The sequence below is a fragment of the Xiphophorus hellerii genome, chromosome 24 (assembly GCF_003331165.1).
Source record: "Xiphophorus hellerii strain 12219 chromosome 24, Xiphophorus_hellerii-4.1, whole genome shotgun sequence".
Classification (NCBI taxonomy): domain Eukaryota; kingdom Metazoa; phylum Chordata; class Actinopteri; order Cyprinodontiformes; family Poeciliidae; genus Xiphophorus; species Xiphophorus hellerii.
Genome location: NC_045695.1, coordinates 16,443,669 through 16,470,873, shown reverse-complemented (window position 1 = coordinate 16,470,873; position 27,205 = coordinate 16,443,669). Strand labels below are relative to the sequence as shown.

The 27,205-nt window shown below is 44.4% G+C and overlaps 1 protein-coding gene across 1 annotated transcript in view; it reads right to left on the bottom strand.

The window, feature by feature from the left end:
• Nucleotides 1-27,205, bottom strand: part of LOC116715652 (protein EFR3 homolog B-like) — a 40,892-nt gene that overhangs the window by 4,780 nt on the left and 8,907 nt on the right. Inside the window, exons 7-17 of the mRNA XM_032556206.1 lie at nucleotides 26,891-27,031; nucleotides 16,989-17,084; nucleotides 16,074-16,152; nucleotides 15,863-15,998; nucleotides 15,625-15,777; nucleotides 15,394-15,505; nucleotides 15,274-15,325; nucleotides 14,964-15,136; nucleotides 14,770-14,845; nucleotides 14,399-14,560; nucleotides 14,190-14,321 (exon numbers count right to left, since the gene is read on the bottom strand). Of these exons, the coding sequence (XP_032412097.1) occupies nucleotides 14,190-14,321; nucleotides 14,399-14,560; nucleotides 14,770-14,845; nucleotides 14,964-15,136; nucleotides 15,274-15,325; nucleotides 15,394-15,505; nucleotides 15,625-15,777; nucleotides 15,863-15,998; nucleotides 16,074-16,152; nucleotides 16,989-17,084; nucleotides 26,891-27,031 (1,312 nt within the window). The remainder of the gene's footprint in view (nucleotides 1-14,189; nucleotides 14,322-14,398; nucleotides 14,561-14,769; nucleotides 14,846-14,963; nucleotides 15,137-15,273; nucleotides 15,326-15,393; nucleotides 15,506-15,624; nucleotides 15,778-15,862; nucleotides 15,999-16,073; nucleotides 16,153-16,988; nucleotides 17,085-26,890; nucleotides 27,032-27,205) is intronic.

Here is a 27,205-nt window from a genome sequence, read left to right as displayed (position 1 = left end):
CAGAGGAGCAGTGGGAGGATGCAGCCAGGGAATGGTCCCCTCAACGGGACCCGGAGCTCGGGTTTCATCCCCGAGTCCACAGCACGGAGAGAAGGCGTCCACTGCCACCTACAGAGACCCCAGCGGCCAGCAGTTCCGACAAGGATGAGGAAGAATCGGACGAGGAGCAGCGGGGCCCCGGCCGCCCCAAGAAGAAGACTCAGAAATCGGACACCTGGAGGATGGCCCGAGAATTAGCCCAGATACCATCGGGGGCCAGCAACATTAGACTGCAGACCGGCCTCCAGATTTATCAGGTTATTGGAAGAATATGGGATCTTGAGGGTGATGGACTGATTGTGTTCACCAATGACAGATACAAGATCCACAATCGGAAGTTCAGACGCAGTCTTGAGGACCAAGCAGGGCAATATTACAAAGCGGATTTAAGATTGCTGGAAGCTAGCTGTAGCCCAAAGACAAGGGGAGAAGTAGTCTTGATGAACGGCTATAGTCTCCCTTATGGTGCTGTAATCCTGGTCCCGATTGACGTCTACCGAGAAGGAGAGAGTCTGGAGGAATATCGGAAGAAGATGTGGCATGGACTCGAGCGAGGCCTGACGGCAGCCAGCAACGAATGCATGAGGAGAGTGATAGTGAGTGTACAGGGACTAAGATCGCCGGATCTGCCAAGGGACACCGCCAGATCAATTGCGGAGAACGGAGTGGTGAATATAGCCAGAACCAACAGTCATTTCTTTGTGCTCAAAGAAGTGGTGGTGGTGGTTGACCCCCGTCTGCATCGACTCCGCACTGAGCAAGGGGTGAAATTGGCAGCTGAGATGGAGAAGCAAGGCCGCATTAGCCATCCATCACAAGAAATCAAGAAATATCCCTTAAGAATTCCCCAGAGTGAGGTTTCAAACACCACCCAGATAGGTAAAGCCAAAGTTATGCAGCCACCCAGGATAAAGATAAAGGAGGCACCTGTTGAACCAGGGTTCTCCGCAGCAAAATATGTCAAAGAGTTCACATTCGAAGGAAGCAGCAGTGAACTGAAAAAACCCAAGACGGGGAGAATCAAGAATGAGCAACTGACGGTCCAGAAAGACGAAGGACCGATGAAACCAGCTAAAATTCGACCGCTGAACTCCCCTGGGAGAGAACCTCTTCGCCAACAGCAGTATGAGGACCTCAGCGACTCGGAGGACGGAGAAGAGCAACCGGAGATCGAACATCCTGGAGTAGAAGAGGAGGAAAGTGATCACGGCAGCATCTTCTCCGACCCAAAGCAACCATCGGTAGAGCATAAGACACTCCGAACTGGACAACACCGGGGTAAGAAGAAAGAAATGGAAACCTTTGACATTGAGAGATCTTCTGAAAGACTGGCGAGAGACGTGACCTGGGGTCCAGTGCAGGCTAAGGACGGACGGCGTACGTACGTACCCGAGGTCGGCCAAACCGAGTACCAGATCCCGGCAGGATGGGCCAGCAGATTGGGAGACCGGGTGCAGCTCGAGGTGGAAGCGACAATCGGAGAATGGGCTAACATCCTAATGACACCATCCTGCTCCACCCTGACAGCACACTATTCCCTGACTACCAACTTCAGGAACGCATACATTGGAATAATGTATGATGTGATGCTGCGAAGACTGAAGAAAGCCGCCTACAAGTACTCCAGGGAAACTCAACAGCAGCTGGACGAAGTGTCGGCTGATGAAGAGGAACCTCAGGCGACGTCTTCGGAGCCAGGACCGCAGATCCCGGCGAGACCACCAGGGGTGTCAGCTCAGCCACCTGCCACTAATACAGGACAGGACGCTTACGCCGAGCTGAAGAATCTAAGGCTGGTGATTAGGAGTAAAAACGCAGATGAAAACAATGAAGAATACTTGAAAGATGTTTGGCCAACCGTGCTGTCTACCACCAACCATGAAGGAGCCAAAAAGTTGTGGCTGACCAGCGTGACCACGGACCCGATGGTTGGAACGGATTCAGCACAGAGCAACTACGAAAGGCTGGTATTGGAGGACATGGATGATGAAGAGTCCCAGGTGAAGAGGGCCAGAGGACGGCTGGACAGAGGAAGCCGGTTGGAACCGCTTTGGCACACACTTAAGCAGACCGTTTCCCCTGCGAGATATGTGAAGGTACTGCGTGAGGTGACAAAAGGACGCAGAGGAGAGATCGTGTTCGTGAAGTTGCCGGTGAGAAGCACAACAGTCGCCCAGATGGATGTAGCAGTGCAGGGATTCGACCTGGAACAGCAGTACTACGAAGACAAAAGGAAGAAGGAGGCTAGCCAACCGGCAAAGCCACCTGGAAGGGTTAACATCAGACAACCATCAAACTTCCAGGGTAGACCGTTTCAACAAGGAGCACCGCCATCCAACTTCCAGAGCAGACCGTTTCAACAAGGAGCACCGCCATCCAACTTCCTGAACCGGCCGTTCCAGCAGAAACCACCAGGACCACAAGGGAAACCGACCAACCCTCCGGCTTCATCAAACCAGCCAGGAAAAGGTCAGTTCCTGACAGAAGAGGAGTATAGGAAATTGAGCCCAGAAGAGAGGACGGCCCTCCGTGAGTCCCGTAAAGCCGGGGCCGGAGGGTCATCAAAGTAATGGCGTCCAGGTCGCGGGTCATTCTAGAAAATGCCTACTGGGAGGGGGACGAAATCTACGCTAAAGTGGAGGGAGTACCCTACCTGGTGGACACAGGAGCGGAGGTGTCTATGACCCGCAAAGACCTAAAAACAGCAGGACACCTGAAGGTTCAGTTTGCTAATGGAAAAGTAGAAGAAATGCCGTATGGGACCTGGAAAGGAGTAGTGTGGGTGAAAGGTCCCTACAATCTCCTCACAGTGAAAGACTTAGACGAACTCAGCAAAAAGAAAGGCACACATCGCAGACTGGAGCGAAGGCTGACAAGCTTGAAAGCAAGGTTGGTGAAAGTCGGCCCGACCCAAATAGGATCAGAAAAGCAAGACTGGTACAAACCAGTCGACATACCAACGGTGACAGAACAGAAACTTGAAGAGAGTGACTTCTCCCCGGCTGGGAAAGAGAAGCTGCGTGAGATCATCGTTACGGCGCAAGTGGCACGGTTCAAGAATGATTGTGGAGATTTGGGCCCAAAGTTTGTTCATCACATCGAAGGTGGGGTTCATCCACCTGTTCGGCAGTACCCGTTGAACCCAGGAGCAGTCGAGGAGATGGACAAGATCGTGAAGGAACTGGGTGCCCTAGAGATCATCAGAGAGGAACTCAACCCGATCACCAACAGCCCCATCCAGGCGGTGAAGAAACCTGAATCGGCTGGAGGGGGTTGGAGGCCAGTCATCAACTTCAAGGCCCTGAATCGGAGAACAATAGCAAACCGAGCCAGTCTAATCAATCCACAAGGAGCGCTGAAAACTCTTCGAGTCAAGAAGTTCAAGTCTTGCATCGACCTAGCTAATGGATTTTTCTCCCTACGCCTCGCCAGACAATCGCAAGGTAAAACTGCATTCACCCACAAAGGCAAAAGCTATGTGTGGCAAAGGTTACCCCAGGGCTACAAGAACTCCCCAAATGTGTTCCAGTCAGCAGTGATGGAAGTATTGGGGGACGTAGGTGCAACTGTGTACATTGATGATGTTTTTATTGCTGATGACACAGAAGAAGAACACCTAGAGAGGCTACAAAAAGTGGTTGAAAATCTCACCAAGGCAGGTCTGAAACTAAACCTCAAGAAATGTCAATTTGGACAGTTCCAAGTGAACTATCTGGGTTTCCAAGTCACGTCGGACTTGGGACTCTCGGATGGGTACAGAGAAAAGCTGACGAACATTCAACCACCTCAGTCAGAAAATGACTTACAGAAAATATTGGGATTGTGCAACTATGTCAGAGACCATGTGCCCAACTATCAGAAATATGCCAAACCCTTGTACCACTGCCTGAGGAAAAGTGAGGATGATGAGAAAGACGGAAAAAGACCCTGGGTTTGGACAGCAGCCAATCAACAGAACCTAGAGGAACTGAGAAGGGCCATTCAAGCAGCTGTAAGACTGGAGCCAAGAAGTTTGTCAGAAAGACTGGTGGCAGAAATCAGCTGCGAGAATGACGATGCCATGATCAAAGTGAGTAACGAAAATGGAGGCTTGGTTACCCTGTGGAGTTACACCCTAACTTCTGTTGAAAAGAAATACCCGCAGGAGGAGAAGGAGCTAGCGGTGTTAGCTCGATATTGGGGTGTGCTGAAAGATTTAGCACAAGGACAACCAGTTAAAATCATCACACAAAGCCAAGTTCACAAGTACCTAAGGAAAGGGACTGTGGAAAGTACCAAAGCAACCAATACTCGGTGGGGAAGATGGGAGGACATCTTGCTGGACCCGGAGCTTGAAATTGGGCCAGCACAACCCACCAGTAAGAAAAAACCACAAGAAACACCTGAGAAGCCAGGACAACCGGAATGGACAATCTACACCGATGGATCCAGAAAGGGGTCCGACCAGTCGGCATACTGGGGATTTATTCTGAAGCAGGATGGCAAAGAGAAATGCCGTCAGAAAGGAAAGGCCCCCGGTAGTGCTCAAGCCGGAGAAGTGACGGCAGTGCTGGAAGGATTGCTGGAGCTGGTGAAAAGGAAAATCAAAAGTGCCAGGTTAGTAACCGACAGTTACTACTGTGCTCAGGCCCTTAGAGAGGACTTGGCCATTTGGGAAGAAAATGGTTTCGAGACAGCAAAGGGCAAGCCAGTGGCACACAAAGACTTGTGGAAAAAGATTGCTGAGCTAAAACTGCAGTTGGAAATAGATGTTGAGCATCAAAGAGCACACACGCATGAGGGAGCTCATTGGCGTGGGAATGATGAAGTGGACTGTTATGTCCAACAAAGAAAGATCGTCTTTGTCGGTACCGAGAAGTGGGACAGTACTCCCAGAGGACGGGAGGTCCCAGAAGAGTACGTGGTCGAGGTCGTGCGGAGCGTGCATGAGGCCCTTGGACATGCAGGCGTGCGACCTACCCGTAAGGAACTGGAGGAGCAAGACCTTTGGATCCCAGTGAAACAAGTCCAACGCGTGCTAAGGGACTGTGGAGTGTGTGGTCAATACAACGCAGGTCGCCGAGGGCAGCGGATGGATGGGTTGTCCATCAAAAGCACGGTCCCCTGGGGCTCAGTCTGCATGGATGTTGCAGGTCCCATGGGGATAACAGGAAGGAGAGGTGAAAAGTACCTCTTAGTGCTGGTGGATTCTATGTCGGGGTTTGTAACTACAAAAGCAGCCAGGAAAGCAAACGGCAATAGCGTTGTCGGCATGCTGGAACAAGTATGCAGTGCCCTGGGAATCCCGAAAGAGCTGCGCACGGACAATGGGACTCATTTCCGTAATTCACAGGTTGACCAGTGGTGTCAGAAGTATGGAGTAATGCGAGTTTACTCGCCACCCTACACCCCACAAGCTAACGGAGTGGTGGAACGAGCCATAGGGTTAGTGAAAAGCTGGATAGCTAAAAATGCTAACACCAACAGCTGGAGCACCCAAGCGGTGGAAATAGGGCAGGCCCTGAACGACAGAAGCAGAGCCGAAAGACCCGCCCCTGCGATGGAACTCAACCAACGGCCGTTCACCACGAAGGAAGTGGGGCGGGGCTCCAGCGACAAAAAGGAGAAGCTGACGCCCAGAGTGCCATTCCGAGAGGGACAGCGCGTGTGGGTCAAAGCAAGAGAACAACCTGTACAGGCAGCAGTGAAACCCAAGTTTGAAACAACTGACATCGTCAAGCAAGTACTGGATAGGAACACAGTATTGCTGGAAAGAAAAGGGATTCAAGGAGTCGAGCAGCTCAAGCCAGTTCCTGACTAAAGTGAAACAGAAGCCGGTGAAATGGCCAGTGAATCATGTACCATTCCACCCTATCTCGGACTGGCCACCGTGAAAGGGGTGGTTGTAATTAGAAGAACACCTTCAGGGATTTGGGCAGGACGAGCCCTGAAGAAATTGGATTGGGCTAAAAATGGAGTCCTGTCGGAGGAGAGAGAGATGCTGGTTTGGAGGAAAGCTAAAAGCGGCTGTCCGGTTTGTTTAACGGACCACCATCTCCCCATTATCTGGGAAGGACCAGGCCGTGAGAAGCCAAGGCACCAGGGGGCTACCGCAGAGATGCTACAACATCTTCGTGTCTCCCCGGTCACGGTATTGAACAATACAATCTGTGGGAACTGCCGAGTGGGTTACCTGCCCCGGCTTAAGTTGGAAACCCAATGGGGGTGGCTCAAGGAAGAACCAAGAACTTGTTATTGCATGTGGGATGGAGATGAGCTACACCACTGTCCTGTGTGCAAGGAGCAGCTGAATAGCGGAGAGGTAACACTGACAGGCGAAGCCGAAGGGTGGCAAGTGACAAGGTTCTACAGCTCGCTGCGATATTACAGAACCTACGGGCGAGTGCAATCGAACTATGGGAGCCCCATACCGATAATATTACCAGGACCTTCCGCTCCTCCGAACACTCCAGAAGAACTGGACCCATGGGTGTGGAGGAGGGAAGAAGGACCGCATGATGTCCTGTGGGATTCTGTTCAAGCCGCCTGGCCGTATGACGCTGCTAGAGCTTCCCTGTCCTTTCCACCACTGAATACCAACCACTCTCCTGTGGTCTTCCGGGTACATCGGCCTCATGCATACCAACCATCAGCTGAGGAGCTAAGTGCACTCCCAGATGAAGCCCGAGAGCAAGCCGTTAATGGTGGGTGGACAGGCCCCTGGGAACTGACCACCTGGGCACATCTGATTTTGGAGGTCATCAATGACTGCACAATACCAATAGTAGATCTGCCGGATGCACCAAGAGAAGATGGGGTACGCACCTCAGATATGTATTACTACACCACTGAAGTGGAAGGATGGGGCAGCAATGCGGTGAGACCAAAGGAGAAGTCTTGCCTGTTCTGGGTGACAGCGGAATCCCAGTTTCGGGACGGAGTTTTGCAACACCCGGGAGGCGTAGCCCATAGAGCGGGAACGCCCTCTGATCCTAGCACCTCCTGTCACGTCCAGCTGTCAGTGCGCATGATCACCGTCCCCTATAAAGGGATCTACTCAGTCGGAGCAGCCATCAAAGTGGTACCAGACGAGCAGTCGTACGCCACCGTGTCCAGTACGGAACCGGAGCCTCCCAAGAAGAAATCCAAAACTCACGCCTGGCAGAAGCTAGCCTCAGCATTTCCATGGAGAAAGACAAACCAAGACTGATGGATGCACCGGAAGGAGGAAAACGAGTCGTCAAGTCTAAAGGTCAGCAAAAAACCAAAAAGAGAAAAGGGAGACAGTGTTTTGTGACTAGATTATTCAAAGTGGGGGTTGGAGTCTCATCGGGACTATCAGACAGAGGCCCGTTTTTAAGACTCCCTACCACCTCCATTCTACTCGATATGCCAAGAGAAGATTTCACTGTTTCCAATCCGCTCACCGAGGCCTATTTTCTCAAGTTTCTCATATATCTCCGACCCACCAATTTCCAAAACGTAAAACAGGTGGGGGAAAGTGAAGAATACACGACGCCCCCTTCCACGAAGCCACATTTATTTATCCCTACCGCACCGCCTGCTTGGCAAGGAAGAGGATCCGACAACACGGTTAATTTTGCATCAATCTCACCTATGTGTCCAAGATCTTTACCATGGACTTTTAATACAGTGTATTTCAGGGTACGGGGGATCGAGCTACGGATTAGGTGGGGTCCCCATTATCTTGAACCACTGCAAGGACTGTATTGTGAAGTTTCACTCAATGACATGGTCATTTGGACCACTTCACGAAGTATGGCGAGAACCATAGTAAAGAGGGAAATAAATCCAGAATGTTATATATTTAATAACACCAGGCTTCCATTGAAATTGGAAATTGACAGGGTCTACCCCAATCCACCACACCAAAGGATTTATACTCCGTCATCCTGGGGGTACCGCACTAGACTAACTCTGCATGGACAATCATTGTACACCTACATCTCAGTGCCTGCCCCAATAGGGTACAAACACGAATCCTGGTATGACCAGGCGCTGAAAACTGGCACCGCCCAAGGCCCGTTTCCTCGGCCGGACTACTGGAGGGTGTTCCACTGGAAGTGGGTGTGGAGGGGGTTGGAGCCCGATTTACCCTACCCCTCTCCCATACTTACAGCCCTGCAGCAGAGAAGGGCCACCAGACGGGTTGGAAAGAACCCTGCCAACCAGGGCCACCTCAAGGCTTTGAGGAAAATCTGTGCAAAGCCTGATACATCAGATCCCAGAGAAGCACTAATCTGGCCAGGATGGATGCTATCGGCATGAGGCGCCGGCCTACAGACCCGGAGTTGCTGGATGTTACATCGGAATCAGACAGCTCTACTGACACTGACGACGACTCGGAAACCTCTAACGAACCTTTGCTACGGAAAACGACTACGATAACCGGAAAATCCCTATGCCTGAAAGGGCTGCTAACGCTTCTTGCCCTGCTGTTTGCTGCTGCTGTTCTTGCTACTATCTTCTACTTCATCGGAGTTGGACCGTGGTATCTTACGCATACAAGAGTCACCTATGGACATTCCAAGTACGCTAACTTCAACTGTTGGAATACAAACACCACGGCTATTTTTGTGCCATGGGACAACGAGACTTCTGTCCGGAATCGAACCGACCTATTCAGCAAGGACAACGGGAAAAAGTACGTGGAACGCCGAGCTTTCGGATTGAACGACTCCACTCTGGACGACCTTCTGAATCGCACCTGGGAAATCTACAACTATGACTTCCTCGACACCGGAGTGCTCTGCTGGATACGGGTTTTGCAAAACAAAGAACGACGGACCGTCAGATGCAACTGGATTCACCCAGACCGAGGTATGCCAGAATGGCATTGCAACATGGCTTGTCGATCGCTGCTATTGTTGCCAAGTCAAGGGTACTGGGATACCGAAGTAGTATACCCAGCCCCACACAGGTCCTCAGGCTGTCGAGCCTGGCTCCCTCGAGGGGAGTTTTGGGGAGATTATCACCTGAACTGCAGGCTGGATGACACCATCCCAACAGCACCGCCGGGGAACTGGACCTTTCGAAATGCCTCCCGAGGTACTGTTCCAGTTAACACAATGACGCCGCCTACACCTGATACTTTGACTAACATGACGGCTTTCCTGATCAGACAAGGACCTAGACGGTTTATATATCAAGCCGACCAACAGCACTGTTATAGACACCACTTTAGTTGGTTAAATCCTTGCCTCTGGAACAAGTTTGTGAGATGTGCGGGACAGAACTATATGGTTTCAGCCATAGAAGAATACTGGGCTGATTTGTGGCACTCTACACGCCCACTCCGTACAGAAATTGAAACCTGGCTGAACAACACATTCCCATGGACATACATAGCCAAAGACCAAACGTTCTTTATGGGAGATTTCCCAGAGGGGACAGTGCGCTCTCTTACTGGGTTAGATGAGCTACACATTGCCAATTTGCGTACACAACTCCTTCCAACTCCTGATGACCTTCTGAGCGCTCCTAAAACGGACTTTGCAAAAATAGACAAGTGTGTCGCAAAAAGAATTTTTGAGAGCCTAAATGACACCTGCTGGAAGAAAACCCTCTCATCGCCACGGTGCGACCTCTGGCAGGTCGGCAACGCTTTGCACTCTACCTGGAGGTATAACTGCCCTGATCCTGATAAAGCTCCTACGGCTAAATGGGCCCTACGAGCTTGGTACGAGGATTACTATCAAAAGTGGGACTACGAGTGGTGGGGCCTCCAACAACATGAGTTTGAAGCCTGGGTAACACCATGCCTTACAGAATCAACAAACTATTGGGTCAAGTACCAGTACATTGCTACAGTCTACTCTAAGGAACGCATGATTTGGCCTGGGATTTTTTGGAAACCGGCCAGTTACGTCAGCCCAAGACCTTGGCGCATGACTTGTAAAAACAACACCAGAAATGTCCTTGAATGTGTAATAGGTTTGGCCAGACGACCCTGCGGAGAACTCCGAGGTTGGGAAAGTTACTGCACTGACCATTATGCAGACGAGTATGACACTCACTCTTCTGAGGTTACTTGGCGAAAGTTCAATGGAACATGGCGAAGGGCAATAGTGAGCGGAGGGACGTGCACCGATGCGATCCTAGGATATCATCTCCAAAAGCGCAAGAACATCCTTGGCCTTCCCGTTCCGTTCATCCCAAATCCCCTTATAGCCATCGCCGAAGGACATGCTTTCCGAAAAAGTCTGTGTGATGGCAACATCGACTCAGGGTTCGAATGGGTAGGACCTAACCTGTTGTATTCCAATCTCACCTGCTCCACCACCACGGAGAATTGGCAGCAATGTGGAGAAGGCTCTGATATCCATGACTGTTACTGGTATGAGACTATGGGGGCAACATTGGTGGCCGCTATTTCTGAGGTTGCGGAAGAAGTTGCTCATGTGGTGGAAGAAGGCCTAAACATTGTTGAACAATGGTTGATGAGTGCCTTGAGTCTGCTGTGGCCATACCTCTTGGGCCTCCTGGGCATCGCTGTGGCGTTGATCATCGGTAAAATCGTCCTGGAGGCGTGGCTAAAAGCACTGTGTCGTTGCAAAAAGAGGAACTACCAGCCCCTCCCCCCGAAGGAGGAGCCTACTTCTGCATAAGAGAGAGCTGCCGTGTGCCTGCGAGCCATTCAACCTTCACCGCAGCTGCCGAGAGGACCTGATCCAGAGCAACCATCATCGGACATCATGGAAACCAACTCTTCGACTAACTCTTCAACCAGCTCGTCGAATCCTAACTCACTTTTTGCACCAATTCAAGTGAGTACCCTTGAGCATTTAGGGATTACCCTGGCCTGGGTAGTCTTCTGCCACACCGGTCCTTGGCCTACGGGACATCCTATGAGGATCTTCGTCGCGCTACAAGGATATGCCAAGCTGATCCTCCGTCCCATCGTTCTCCACAAATGGGGGTTGGCTTCATCCCTTTTCGCTTGTTACCTGATGGGCCGTACCCGCATTAATTGGCGCAGGGGTGTTGTGGTTTGCCTATGGCTCATCACCGATACCACAGCCCTGATATTGGAATTGGTCCTTGGGGGCATACAAGCCACACGAACCGCCCCATTTAAGATCCTCACAGCTATTCTAGAAGGGCTATTCGCAGTATCTATCCTCATCTACTTAGCACGCCAGGCCTTGTCTATCAAGGGTCGGGGACGGCGAATTTGGATGCAAAAGTGGATAATTCTGGCTCTTTGGGCAATGGTTTGGGGGATCCTGGTGGTCCTCTACTGGCTCCGTGAGACCTCGGACCTAGCCATTGTTGTATGGCTGATGACCTACGCGGCAATATTCCATGATTCGGCACATGTCTATGATCGAGGTGAACCAGCTCCGGATCATGACATCCCGGCTCCTGTGATTAATTCACCTTGGCTCGCAAAACAAGCCGGCACACGGGCTTAAACCAGCCTACTCTCTCAGCTTTCGCTTTCGCATTTTCGTAGTTGTAAGTAAATGTAGTTAATCAATAACCGCTGATCATGAAGTTACCTAGGTTGCTGTTTCTCCTCAGGCATCAACCTGCTGTATGGGGTGTGGAATCAATGCAGAATCTTTTGGATTCATTTGGGTTGCATCGTCTTCCCGCTGGTGTCACAACTGCGTGAGCAGCCATTTCACCCATGTAACGGCAATCCTCTGCGCCACAGGGCTGGAGGATTTGCCCTACATAGCAGATTCCACATCTAGATCCCTGGAACGGGTGCACAAAATCGTGTGGACCTCTGCGTTTGGCCTGGAAGACGACGACTTTACAGCATCTCCGTTGTATACGGCACTACGGCTGCCCGTGATTCATAAGTTATGGGAACACCAACTTACTCGGCAATGCCTCCCAACTTTACACCTGTTGGATGGCCGAATTGTGGCGGTGGGCGACTACCTTCCGCCTACACGTCCCGTGTCTCCGGATTTGTTTATCGACGTCGGATGCCAAGCCAGCAGTACGACTAACGAGAGAGGTACCCAAACTGACAACCTCAGTTCATCTCCCCAAGCATGCCAGACTGAAGACATCCTTTCCCCTTCATCTCCATCACCAAGTGATATGGATTTCCAGGAGCTGCTGGCAGAGTTGGACGGCTACTGCAACAATCCATCAACGCTGCCAGACTTCGGCATGGACCTGCCTTCGCCTCTGCAGCCTTCGCCGGAACATCCCACCCTTTCCGTCTCAGGTGAATCTACACTTGACAACGACTTGGGCGCAGAACTCTGGCTTTCTCCGCCGTCCAACCTGACGGAGTATGTGGTTGTGGATTCCTGGACACCTTCATCGTCTCCGGTTACCTGCTATGAGCGGGACATCCTCACTACCGATTGTGGTGATGGACTTGATCTCTTTTGACTTTGGACTTTGTGGTTTCTGCGAAGCACCGTCCGATCTCAAGGAGGGGGTGTCAAGAAAACTGGCATAGGGTGTGAGATCTTTCCGGGTGCATGCAGAAAAGGTGCATAGAGGCCTGAGAGAAAATAAGTAATCTTGTAGTTTGATTAAAAGCTAATTAAAATTGAATATGAATGAATAGTAAAATGAATACAAGTAATCACATAATAACCTTCTGAAAAGCATTTTCTGAAATGTGATCAGTAATGATTTCTGTAATGATTTAACTGTGGAAAGATTATGGTTGGTGAATTATGATAAGTGAAAGATGTGATTGATTATTAACTGAGGATCAAACTTGTGATAACGTGAAGTTGTAATCATTTGAAATTAATTCAAACAGGTTTAACAATAGATTGAATGTGTATAATGAGTTATAATAAATAATAGTGAGTTATAGAAAAAGAGAGGAATACAGCACAGTCCTGAAACAGGAAATGTCGCAAGCAGTTCTGAACAGATGGCCAGAGCGCACAGGATGGTTGGTGCGTTGAGTTCGGCTGAGGCAACGGAAAAATGAGGAAGTACGAGAACTTCCCCTACGGTCAGCAAGAACAGGTTGGGCAATGTGAGGACTTTTTCATGATACACAGCAGATGTGAAGCAAGTCACGTAGACCAAGCCTCCCCATACACACACATGGTGGAGAGATGCATAAAAAGGGGCTGAAAAGAGGAACCAGCCGTTCCCAGTCCGGCGGCGCAGAAGGAGAAACAACTCACAGAGGAGCAGATTGAGCTACGGACCGCACTTCAGAACCACGGGGAAGCTCGGACTTCACACCGCTAAGAAAGGACTGGGTCCCATCGCCCCTTCTCTGGTTCTTTATTCGACCGTTGGTCTCGTCTCAACCCAGCAACTTCAAACTCAGCAACAAGACTTGGAGGAAGGACAAAGGTCCCTCAGGGATGAGGAACTGGGTTTTGCAAAGGATTCAGACCCGTTCTACTTTGTTTCTTTTCTAAGGAGGGTTTTCCACACAAGGCAAAGACCTCAACCAAGGATGCAAGAAATTCCTGTTGCCAAAGATCCACCATCATCTGGGTATGAGTTGAATCTGCTCATTGAAATTCCATTTCAGAACTTGCGACTTAACTCTTAGGGAAAGGAGACAGAGTAGTATGATTGTACATGTAAATTTTATTACACTGTTTTTGATCTATATACGATTGATTATTGATTTGTATGTCGCATACCCCTGCTTAAGCTTGCTTAATAAATTTATACTACAAAATTCTGATGAGGTTGGTGGACATTGGAATTAATAGAGTCATTTAATCTTTGTCCAGTTCTTCTAATTAAGGTAAAACTAAAGTACATGATTCCAGTAAATAGGAGGCTTCATAATTTCCTTTGGTGAGAGTAAATAATGACCCTGGGACTTACATCTAAGTCACTAAACATAATCTAGCCGGTTCCAAGTGCAAGTTATGATTTAGAAAGTGGGCTACCGTTAACAGAAGTGGTTATTGGAATTATGCAGCTGCGAGGGCTACTCAGCTGATTGTTTCTTAACTGTAAAGGGTCATAACTTCTGGATTGGAGGTAGTTAGAGCTAGACGAGTCACTTTCGCCACCAGTTTAAATAGATTATCTCTTATAGAGTACTTTTAGGGTAATACCCAGGTCTCAGAGATTTTCCGGACCTGTTAGACGGAGAACTGGTCAGTAGGCAGCCTTGGGGAGTAGTGAGGAGTGGGCGGGGCTGACTATTGCAGGATAACCTTCACTCCTTATTTCTACGCTCTGATCACCTGAGTGACGTGCTGATGGAGAGGCGGCGGCGGGCCGGTCTGCGACAGAACATGGAGGGCGGCGGCGCAGACGGCGTGAAGACTGCAGCGGTTCCAAACAGACAGACTCTCCTGATTGGACACGCCCATTTCCTGAGCAGCCAATCACAGAGGAGTCCATGAGAGAGGAGGACAGCAACATGGAGACCCGCCAGGTGATGTGAGCTCACCTGCAGAGCCAGGATGAGTCGGATCAGGTCCACCAGAACCTCCTCACTGACCAGTTCCACACTGAGGACAACCAGTAGGATGAAGAGCGCCTGGTAGTGGCTCGGCCCGTTGGACTCCTCCTTACAGGCCAGGAAGACGTGTCTGTAGAGCCGCTGGGCGTGCTGCACAGCAGAAACACACATCTCAGAAAGATACCTTCAACGGCTGCAGCCCCCGGCTTCTCTTCCTCGTTTTTATCTCTTTATTATCTTCTTTTCTTTTAATGTGATGAATTTTGTTGAGCTTCTGAACAATAACAATAAAAATCATCTGGATTCTAAATGTCTGCCGAACATGAACACAGAGCAGCAGCTGTGATCATCATCCTCACCTTCCTGATGAACAGGTTGTCCTGCCGGGAGCATCTGTCCTCCTTCTGCTCCAGAACCGACACGTCAAACGTCACACTGTCCACAAACAACCAACCAATCAACAGCAAGTTCAATTCTGCCGCCTCATTGGCCGATTCAAGCTGGTTTGATGCATCTGCCACTAGATGGCGGTGTTCGGCATGCCGGTCCTGACCTGACCGCGGTGATCCTGGCTGCGTTGTGACGGCGGTCGATGAGCGAGGTGAGGATGGACAGAACCAGCAGGCGGATCTCCGGGTCGTCCATCAGGGTGAAGGACAGCAGCGGCTCCAGGAAGGAGGAGGGCAGCGCGGTCAGCAGGTTGCTGCTGTCGTAGCGCTCCGAAACCTGAGGAGGAAACACATTTGTTTATTTATACATTATTGATTTGTCATTGTAGTGCTATCACTTGCTTGTTTAGTAAACTAAATAAATATATTAAAAATGAATAAATAACATTTATTTATTTAAACATGGCTCCCCACCTGCAGCAGAGACTTCAGCAGCATCACCTGGATCATCCTGCTGCCTTCAAACCTGAAACACGGGCTCTGTTACTGGTCGTCATGGTAACGACTAGATGGGACAGGGAGGGGGAAAGTTACCCGGTGTTCGGAGATCCCAGAGCCGGGTAGATGCCGGGGACTGGAATTTTCCCCATGATGAACAGCATGACCTCTGACCTCTGGTAGACAGGAAGTGTGTTGGCAAAGGATCCTGCAGCAGCACGAATTAAACTTTAATTAAAAAAACATTTAGTGTTTAAAATAATAATTCAGATTAAAAATCAGATCAGGTGATTTCATTTTTAATCCCGGTTCTGACCCGGTTCTGACCGATGGTTTTGATGACGGCGTCCTGCAGCGTTTTCTCGTGAAACGATGTGGTTTTGTGTTTTCCGGCGTTGTCATAGTAACCAGTCAGCTGGTAGTCGACGCTCTGCCTGAGTTGCCGCAGCAACGTGTTGAACACCTCCAGCACGGTGGGACCTGCAGCACGGAGCAGAAAACTGTCAGACAGGAGAACCCGGTCCGGTCCCGTCCGGTTCTAGTTCTGGTTTCGGTTCCGGCTCACCTACGGATCCAGTGGCTTCAATCACAGCTGCCTCAGACAGAACCTCCACGATCCCGGCCCGGACGGACGCCGGACTCCTGCTGTTGGCGTCCAGGTGACCCAGCAGCTGCTGGATGACCAGGTGGGAGTGCTGGGACTGAAAACACATAATTTGGTCACAGCAGCGCCACCCGGTGGAAACACGGCGACACGGCGGAGCGGTTCTGCTGACCTGGATGGAGAACATGATGATCTGGAAGCAGCGAACAGCAAAGCCTCCTCCTTCCCACAGGCTGCGGCTGTCCAGGTGCCTGGACACACAGCTGACCCTCAGACACACTTCCTGTCCCAACGCTAACGCTAACACTAATGCTAATGCTAATGCTAACACACCTGAACTTTGGGAATAAGATCCACACAGTTTACCAGAAACAAGTTCAGATTTTCATAAATCAAATACATTAAGTCAGAGAAAATCTCTTATTTCACAAAACGGAGAAACTGAAACATCCAAAAACTAAATCTGACCATTTTTTTCTTGTTCAAATATTCATTTGAAATATGACAGTTATATCCAGCAAGAACTGTTACGCCAACAATTCTTGAATATTGATAAACAGTAATGGTGGATTGTTTAAATTATGTAACATTTTCCCATGTTTTCAGTGAAATAATCTGCCAATAGAAGTAAAACTTCAGGTAAGTTAGTTTTGTTTATTTCAAGTTAGTCAAGATATTTGGTAAGATTTTGTATTTTTGCAATTTGAGGTTTTATAAATATAAAAATAAAGAGGTTTTCACACTAATAAAGACATTATATTCTACAGATATAAGTTTCAAAGTCGTCTTGAATCAGCAAATCTCTCCTCAGTTCGATTCACCACTTCACAAAAACTGAATACGGCCCGTAAAATTAAGTAAATTAAATAAATAAAACACTCATGTTGGTGTCAGTTTGTTTGTTGCTTTTGGAACGACTGACATTGCTAGCTGCAGGTTAGCCTGAAGCTAACCTCTGAAAACATGACAGTAACTCAAGTTTTAACCAGAAAACATGAAACTAATTTGCTGATCTAGCAGGAAAATGATCTTATTAGATGAAATGTTGCTGATCTAGTCAGTGAGTTTGAACTGAGGCGATTCTCACATGAGAACGGGTCTGATGGCGTTGTTGATGTGTCCGTACGCGGCTCGGCCCAGCAGCTCTCTGAAGCACACCTCCGTCTGCTCAGCAGGAGAGTCGCTGCAGGCAAACACATTCACTGATTCATCCTGAAGAAACACACATTCACTGATTCATCCTGAAGAAACACACATTCACTGATTCATCCTGAAGAAACACACATTCACTGATTCATCCTGAAGAAACACACATTCACTGATTCATCCTGAAGAAACACACATTCACTGATTCATCCTGAAGAAACACACATTCACTGATTCATTATAATGAAACACACATTCACTGATTCATCCTAATGAAACACACATTCACTGATTCATCCTGAAGAAACACACATTCACTGATTCATCCTAAAGAAACACACATTCACTGATTCATCCTAATGAAACACACATTCACTGATTCATCCTAATGAAACACACATTCACTGATTCATCCTGAAGAAACACACATTCACTGATTCATCCAAGAAACACACATTCACTGATTCATCCTAATGAAACACCATTCACTGATTCATCCTGAAGAAACACACATTCACTGATTCATCCTAAAGAAACACACATTCACTGATTCATCCTAATGAAACACACATTCACTGATTCATCCTAATGAAACACACATTCACTGATTCATCCTGAAGAAACACACATTCACTGATTCATCCTAAAAAACACACATTCACTGATTCATCCTAATGAAACACACATTCACTGATTCATCCTGAAGAAACACACATTCACTGATTCATCCTAAAGAAACACACATTCACTGATTCATCCTAATGAAACACACATTCACTGATTCATCCTAATGAAACACACATTCACTGATTCATCCTAATGAAACACACATTCACTGATTCATCCTGAAGAAACACACATTCACTGATTCATCCTAATGAAACACACATTCACTGATTCATCCTAATGAAACACACATTCACTGATTCATCCTAAAGAAACACACATTCACTGATTCATCCTGAAGAAACACACATTCACTGATTCATCCTAAAGAAACACACATTCACTGATTCATCCTAAAGAAACACACATTCACTGATTCATCCTGAAGAAACACACATTCACTGATTCATCCTGAAGAAACACACATTCACTGATTCATCCTAAAGAAACACACATTCACTGATTCATCCTGAAGAAACACACATTCACTGATTCATCCTAATGGAACACACATTCACTGATTCATCCTAATGAAACACACATTCACTGATTCATCCTAAAGAAACACACATTCACTGATTCATCCTAATGAAACACACATTCACTGATTCATCCTAATGAAACACACATTCACTGATTCATCCTAAAGAAACACACATTCACTGATTCATCCTAATGAAACACACATTCACTGATTCATCCTAAAGAAACACACATTCACTGATTCATCCTAATGAAACACACATTCACTGATTCATCCTAATGAAACACACATTCACTGATTCATCCTAAAGAAACACACATTCACTGATTCATCCTAATGAAACACACATTCACTGATTCATCCTAAAGAAACACACATTCACTGATTCATCCTGAAGAAACACACATTCACTGATTCATCCTAATGAAACACACATTCACTGATTCATCCTAAAGAAACACACATTCACTGATTCATCCTGAAGAAACACACATTCACTGATTCATCCTAAAGAAACACACATTCACTGATTCATCCTAATGAAACACACATTCACTGATTCATCCTAATGAAACACACATTCATTGATTCATCCTAAAGAAACACACATTCACTGATTCATCCTAATGAAACACACATTCACTGATTCATCCTAAAGAAACACACATTCACTGATTCATCCTAAAGAAACACACATTCACTGATTCATCCTAAAGAAACACACATTCACTGATTCATCCTGAAGAAACACACATTCACTGATTCATCCTAATGAAACACACATTCATTGATTCATCCTAAAGAAACACACATTCACTGATTCATCCTAAAGAAACACACATTCACTGATTCATCCTGAAGAAACACACATTCACTGATTCATCCTAATGAAACACACATTCACTGATTCATCCTAAAGAAACACACATTCACTGATTCATCCTAAAGAAACACACATTCACTGATTCATCCTAATGAAACACACATTCACTGATTCATCCTAAAGAAACACACATTCACTGATTCATCCTGAAGAAACACACATTCACTGATTCATCCTAATGGAACACACATTCACTGATTCATCCTAATGAAACACACATTCACTGATTCATCCTAAAGAAACACACATTCACTGATTCATCCTAATGAAACACACATTCACTGATTCATCCTAATGAAACACACATTCACTGATTCATCCTAAAGAAACACACATTCACTGATTCATCCTAATGAAACACACATTCACTGATTCATCCTAAAGAAACACACATTCACTGATTCATCCTAATGAAACACACATTCACTGATTCATCCTAATGAAACACACATTCACTGATTCATCCTAAAGAAACACACATTCACTGATTCATCCTAATGAAACACACATTCACTGATTCATCCTAAAGAAACACACATTCACTGATTCATCCTGAAGAAACACACATTCACTGATTCATCCTAATGAAACACACATTCACTGATTCATCCTAAAGAAACACACATTCACTGATTCATCCTGAAGAAACACACATTCACTGATTCATCCTAAAGAAACACACATTCACTGATTCATCCTAATGAAACACACATTCACTGATTCATCCTAATGAAACACACATTCATTGATTCATCCTAAAGAAACACACATTCACTGATTCATCCTAATGAAACACACATTCACTGTTTCATCCTGAAGAAACACACATTCACTGATTCATCCTAATGAAACACACATTCACTGATTCATCCTGAAGAAACACACATTCACTGATTCATCCTAAAGAAACACACATTCACTGATTCATCCTAAAGAAACACACATTCACTGATTCATCCTAAAGAAACACACATTCACTGATTCATCCTGAAGAAACACACATTCACTGATTCATCCTAATGAAACACACATTCATTGATTCATCCTAAAGAAACACACATTCACTGATTCATCCTAAAGAAACACACATTCACTGATTCATCCTGAAGAAACACACATTCACTGATTCATCCTAATGAAACACACATTCACTGATTCATCCTAAAGAAACACACATTCACTGATTCATCCTGAAGAAACACACATTCACTGATTCATCCTAATGAAACACACATTCACTGATTCATCCTAATGAAACACACATTCACTGATTCATCCTAAAGAAACACACATTCACTGATTCATCCTAATGAAACACACATTCACTGATTCATCCTAAAGAAACACACATTCACTGATTCATCCTGAAGAAACACACATTCACTGATTCATCCTAATGGAACACACATTCACTGATTCATCCTAATGAAACACACATTCACTGATTCATCCTAAAGAAACACACATTCACTGATTCATCCTAATGAAACACACATTCACTGATTCATCCTAATGAACACACATTCACTGATTCATCCTAAAGAACACACATTCACTGATTCATCCTAATGAAACACACATTCACTGATTCATCCTAAAGAAACACACATTCACTGATTCATCACTGATTCATCCTAATGAAACACACATTCACTGATTCATCCTAATGAAACACACATTCACTGATTCATCCTAAGAACACCACATTCACTGATTCATCCTAATGAAACATGCATGATCATAAAATTCACTGATTCATCCTAAAGAAACACACATTCACTGATTCATCCTGAAGAAACACACATTCACTGATTCACCTAATGAAACACACATTCACTGATTCATCCTAAAGAAACACACATTCACTGATTCATCCTGAAGAAACACACATTCACTGATTCATCCTAAAGAAACACACATTCACTGATTCATCCTACTGAAACACACATTCCCTGATTCATCCTAATGAAACCACCACATTCATTGATTCATCCTAAAGAAACACACATTCACTGATTCATCCTAATGAAACACACATTCACTGTTTCATCCTGAAGAACCACACATTCACTGATTCATCCTAATGAAACACACATTCACTGATTCCCCTACACACATTCACTGATTCATCCTGAAAGAAACACACATTCACTGTTCATCCTAAAGAAACACACATTCACTGATTCATCCTAAAGAAACACACATTCACTGATTCATCCTAAAGAAACACACATTCACTGATTCATCCTGAAGAAACACACATTCACTGATTCATCCTAATGAAACACACATTCATTGATTCATCCTAAAGAAACACACATTCACTGATTCATCCTAAGAAACACACATTCACTGATTCATCCTAATGAAACACACATTCACTGATTCATCCTAAAGAAACACACATTCACTGATTCATCCTAAAGAAACACACATTCACTGATTCATCCTAATGAAACACACATTCACTGATTCATCCTAATGAAACACACATTCACTGATTCATCCTAAAGAAACGCACATTCACTGATTCATCCTAATGAAACACACATTCACTGATTCATCCTAATGAAACACACATTCACTGATTCATCCTAATGAAACACACATTCACTGATTCATCCTAAAGAAACACACATTCACTGATTCATCCTAAAGAAACACACATTCACTGATTCATCCTAATGAAACACACATTCACTGATTCATCCTAATGAAACACACATTCACTGATTCATCCTAAAGAAACACACATTCACTGATTCATCCTGAAGAAACACACATTCACTGATTCATCCTGAAGAAACACACATTCACTGATTCATCCTGAAGAAACACACATTCACTGATTCATCCTGAAGAAACACACATTCACTGATTCATCCTGAAGAAACACACATTCACTGATTCATCCTGAAGAAACACACATTCACTGATTCATTATAATGAAACACACATTCACTGATTCATCCTAATGAAACACACATTCACTGATTCATCCTGAAGAAACACACATTCACTGATTCATCCTAAAGAAACACACATTCACTGATTCATCCTAATGAAACACACATTCACTGATTCATCCTAATGAAACACACATTCACTGATTCATCCTGAAGAAACACACATTCACTGATTCATCCTAAAGAAACACACATTCACTGATTCATCCTAATGAAACACACATTCACTGATTCATCCTGAAGAAACACACATTCACTGATTCATCCTAAAGAAACACACATTCACTGATTCATCCTAATGAAACACACATTCACTGATTCATCCTAATGAAACACACATTCACTGATTCATCCTGAAGAAACACACATTCACTGATTCATCCTAAAGAAACACACATTCACTGATTCATCCTAATGAAACACACATTCACTGATTCATCCTGAAGAAACACACATTCACTGATTCATCCTAAAGAAACACACATTCACTGATTCATCCTAATGAAACACACATTCACTGATTCATCCTAATGAAACACACATTCACTGATTCATCCTAATGAAACACACATTCACTGATTCATCCTGAAGAAACACACATTCACTGATTCATCCTAATGAAACACACATTCACTGATTCATCCTAATGAAACACACATTCACTGATTCATCCTAAAGAAACACACATTCACTGATTCATCCTGAAGAAACACACATTCACTGATTCATCCTAAAGAAACACACATTCACTGATTCATCCTAAAGAAACACACATTCACTGATTCATCCTGAAGAAACACACATTCACTGATTCATCCTGAAGAAACACACATTCACTGATTCATCCTAAAGAAACACACATTCACTGATTCATCCTGAAGAAACACACATTCACTGATTCATCCTAATGGAACACACATTCACTGATTCATCCTAATGAAACACACATTCACTGATTCATCCTAAAGAAACACACATTCACTGATTCATCCTAATGAAACACACATTCACTGATTCATCCTAATGAAACACACATTCACTGATTCATCCTAAAGAAACACACATTCACTGATTCATCCTAATGAAACACACATTCACTGATTCATCCTAAAGAAACACACATTCACTGATTCATCCTAATGAAACACACATTCACTGATTCATCCTAATGAAACACACATTCACTGATTCATCCTAAAGAAACACACATTCACTGATTCATCCTAATGAAACACACATTCACTGATTCATCCTAAAGAAACACACATTCACTGATTCATCCTGAAGAAACACACATTCACTGATTCATCCTAATGAAACACACATTCACTGATTCATCCTAAAGAAACACACATTCACTGATTCATCCTGAAGAAACACACATTCACTGATTCATCCTAAAGAAACACACATTCACTGATTCATCCTAATGAAACACACATTCACTGATTCATCCTAATGAAACACACATTCATTGATTCATCCTAAAGAAACACACATTCACTGATTCATCCTAATGAAACACACATTCACTGATTCATCCTAAAGAAACACACATTCACTGATTCATCCTAAAGAAACACACATTCACTGATTCATCCTAAAGAAACACACATTCACTGATTCATCCTGAAGAAACACACATTCACTGATTCATCCTAATGAAACACACATTCATTGATTCATCCTAAAGAAACACACATTCACTGATTCATCCTAAAGAAACACACATTCACTGATTCATCCTGAAGAAACACACATTCACTGATTCATCCTAATGAAACACACATTCACTGATTCATCCTAAAGAAACACACATTCACTGATTCATCCTAAAGAAACACACATTCACTGATTCATCCTAATGAAACACACATTCACTGATTCATCCTAAAGAAACACACATTCACTGATTCATCCTGAAGAAACACACATTCACTGATTCATCCTAATGGAACACACATTCACTGATTCATCCTAATGAAACACACATTCACTGATTCATCCTAAAGAAACACACATTCACTGATTCATCCTATTGAAACACACATTCACTGATTCATCCTAATGAAACACACATTCACTGATTCATCCTAAAGAAACACACATTCACTGATTCATCCTAATGAAACACACATTCACTGATTCATCCTAAAGAAACACACATTCACTGATTCATCCTAATGAAACACACATTCACTGATTCATCCTAATGAAACACACATTCACTGATTCATCCTAAAGAAACACACATTCACTGATTCATCCTAATGAAACACACATTCACTGATTCATCCTAAAGAAACACACATTCACTGATTCATCCTGAAGAAACACACATTCACTGATTCATCCTAATGAAACACACATTCACTGATTCATCCTAAAGAAACACACATTCACTGATTCATCCTGAAGAAACACACATTCACTGATTCATCCTAAAGAAACACACATTCACTGATTCATCCTAATGAAACACACATTCACTGATTCATCCTAATGAAACACACATTCATTGATTCATCCTAAAGAAACACACATTCACTGATTCATCCTAATGAAACACACATTCACTGTTTCATCCTGAAGAAACACACATTCACTGATTCATCCTAATGAAACACACATTCACTGATTCATCCTGAAGAAACACACATTCACTGATTCATCCTAAAGAAACACACATTCACTGATTCATCCTAAAGAAACACACATTCACTGATTCATCCTAAAGAAACACACATTCACTGATTCATCCTGAAGAAACACACATTCACTGATTCATCCTAATGAAACACACATTCATTGATTCATCCTAAAGAAACACACATTCACTGATTCATCCTAAAGAAACACACATTCACTGATTCATCCTGAAGAAACACACATTCACTGATTCATCCTAATGAAACACACATTCACTGATTCATCCTAAAGAAACACACATTCACTGATTCATCCTGAAGAAACACACATTCACTGATTCATCCTAATGAAACACACATTCACTGATTCATCCTAATGAAACACACATTCACTGATTCATCCTAAAGAAACACACATTCACTGATTCATCCTAATGAAACACACATTCACTGATTCATCCTAAAGAAACACACATTCACTGATTCATCCTGAAGAAACACACATTCACTGATTCATCCTAATGGAACACACATTCACTGATTCATCCTAATGAAACACACATTCACTGATTCATCCTAAAGAAACACACATTCACTGATTCATCCTAATGAAACACACATTCACTGATTCATCCTAATGAAACACACATTCACTGATTCATCCTAAAGAAACACACATTCACTGATTCATCCTAATGAAACACACATTCACTGATTCATCCTAAAGAAACACACATTCACTGATTCATCCTAATGAAACACACATTCACTGATTCATCCTAATGAAACACACATTCACTGATTCATCCTAAAGAAACACACATTCACTGATTCATCCTAATGAAACACACATTCACTGATTCATCCTAAAGAAACACACATTCACTGATTCATCCTGAAGAAACACACATTCACTGATTCATCCTAATGAAACACACATTCACTGATTCATCCTAAAGAAACACACATTCACTGATTCATCCTGAAGAAACACACATTCACTGATTCATCCTAAAGAAACACACATTCACTGATTCATCCTAATGAAACACACATTCACTGATTCATCCTAATGAAACACACATTCATTGATTCATCCTAAAGAAACACACATTCACTGATTCATCCTAATGAAACACACATTCACTGTTTCATCCTGAAGAAACACACATTCACTGATTCATCCTAATGAAACACACATTCACTGATTCATCCTGAAGAAACACACATTCACTGATTCATCCTAAAGAAACACACATTCACTGATTCATCCTAAAGAAACACACATTCACTGATTCATCCTAAAGAAACACACATTCACTGATTCATCCTGAAGAAACACACATTCACTGATTCATCCTAATGAAACACACATTCATTGATTCATCCTAAAGAAACACACATTCACTGATTCATCCTAAAGAAACACACATTCACTGATTCATCCTGAAGAAACACACATTCACTGATTCATCCTAATGAAACACACATTCACTGATTCATCCTAAAGAAACACACATTCACTGATTCATCCTAAAGAAACACACATTCACTGATTCATCCTAATGAAACACACATTCACTGATTCATCCTAATGAAACACACATTCACTGATTCATCCTAAAGAAACGCACATTCACTGATTCATCCTAATGAAACACACATTCACTGATTCATCCTAATGAAACACACATTCACTGATTCATCCTAATGAAACACACATTCACTGATTCATCCTAAAGAAACACACATTCACTGATTCATCCTAAAGAAACACACATTCACTGATTCATCCTAATGAAACACACATTCACTGATTCATCCTAATGAAACACACATTCACTGATTCATCCTAAAGAAACACACATTCACTGATTCATCCTGAAGAAACACACATTCACTGATTCATCCTAATGAAACACACATTCACTGATTCATCCTAAAGAAACACACATTCACTGATTCATCCTGAAGAAACACACATTCACTGATTCATCCTAATGAAACACACATTCACTGATTCATCCTAAAGAAACACACATTCACTGATTCATCCTAATGAAACACACATTCACTGATTCATCCTAAAGAAACACACATTCACTGATTCATCCTAATGAAGCACCAATGAAACCAGAACGGTCCAGGTGATGCGTCTGAACTTCCTGTTTCGTCATGGAGGCGGGGTCAGCTCACCTGTTGCCCTGCTCCAGGTTGACCAGCAGGGCGGGGACAATCTGCTCCATGTGCCGCGGCTCCCAGATGTTGACCTGCAGCTCGTCGTCCACCGTCTTCCTGACCACGCCCTGCAGGCCGCGGATCCCCGACACGCGGATCCTGAACCACAGAAAGTCACATTTGTTCTTCCTCAGAGCCAAACAGAAAACTGATTTCTGTCTTTACCCAGTTATTTTAAAATTAAGATTTGTTTGACAACCAGAAATATTTATATTTACATTCTCTATGAGGAGAAAATACCTTTTTAGAGATCTGAAACATCAGAAGCAAATG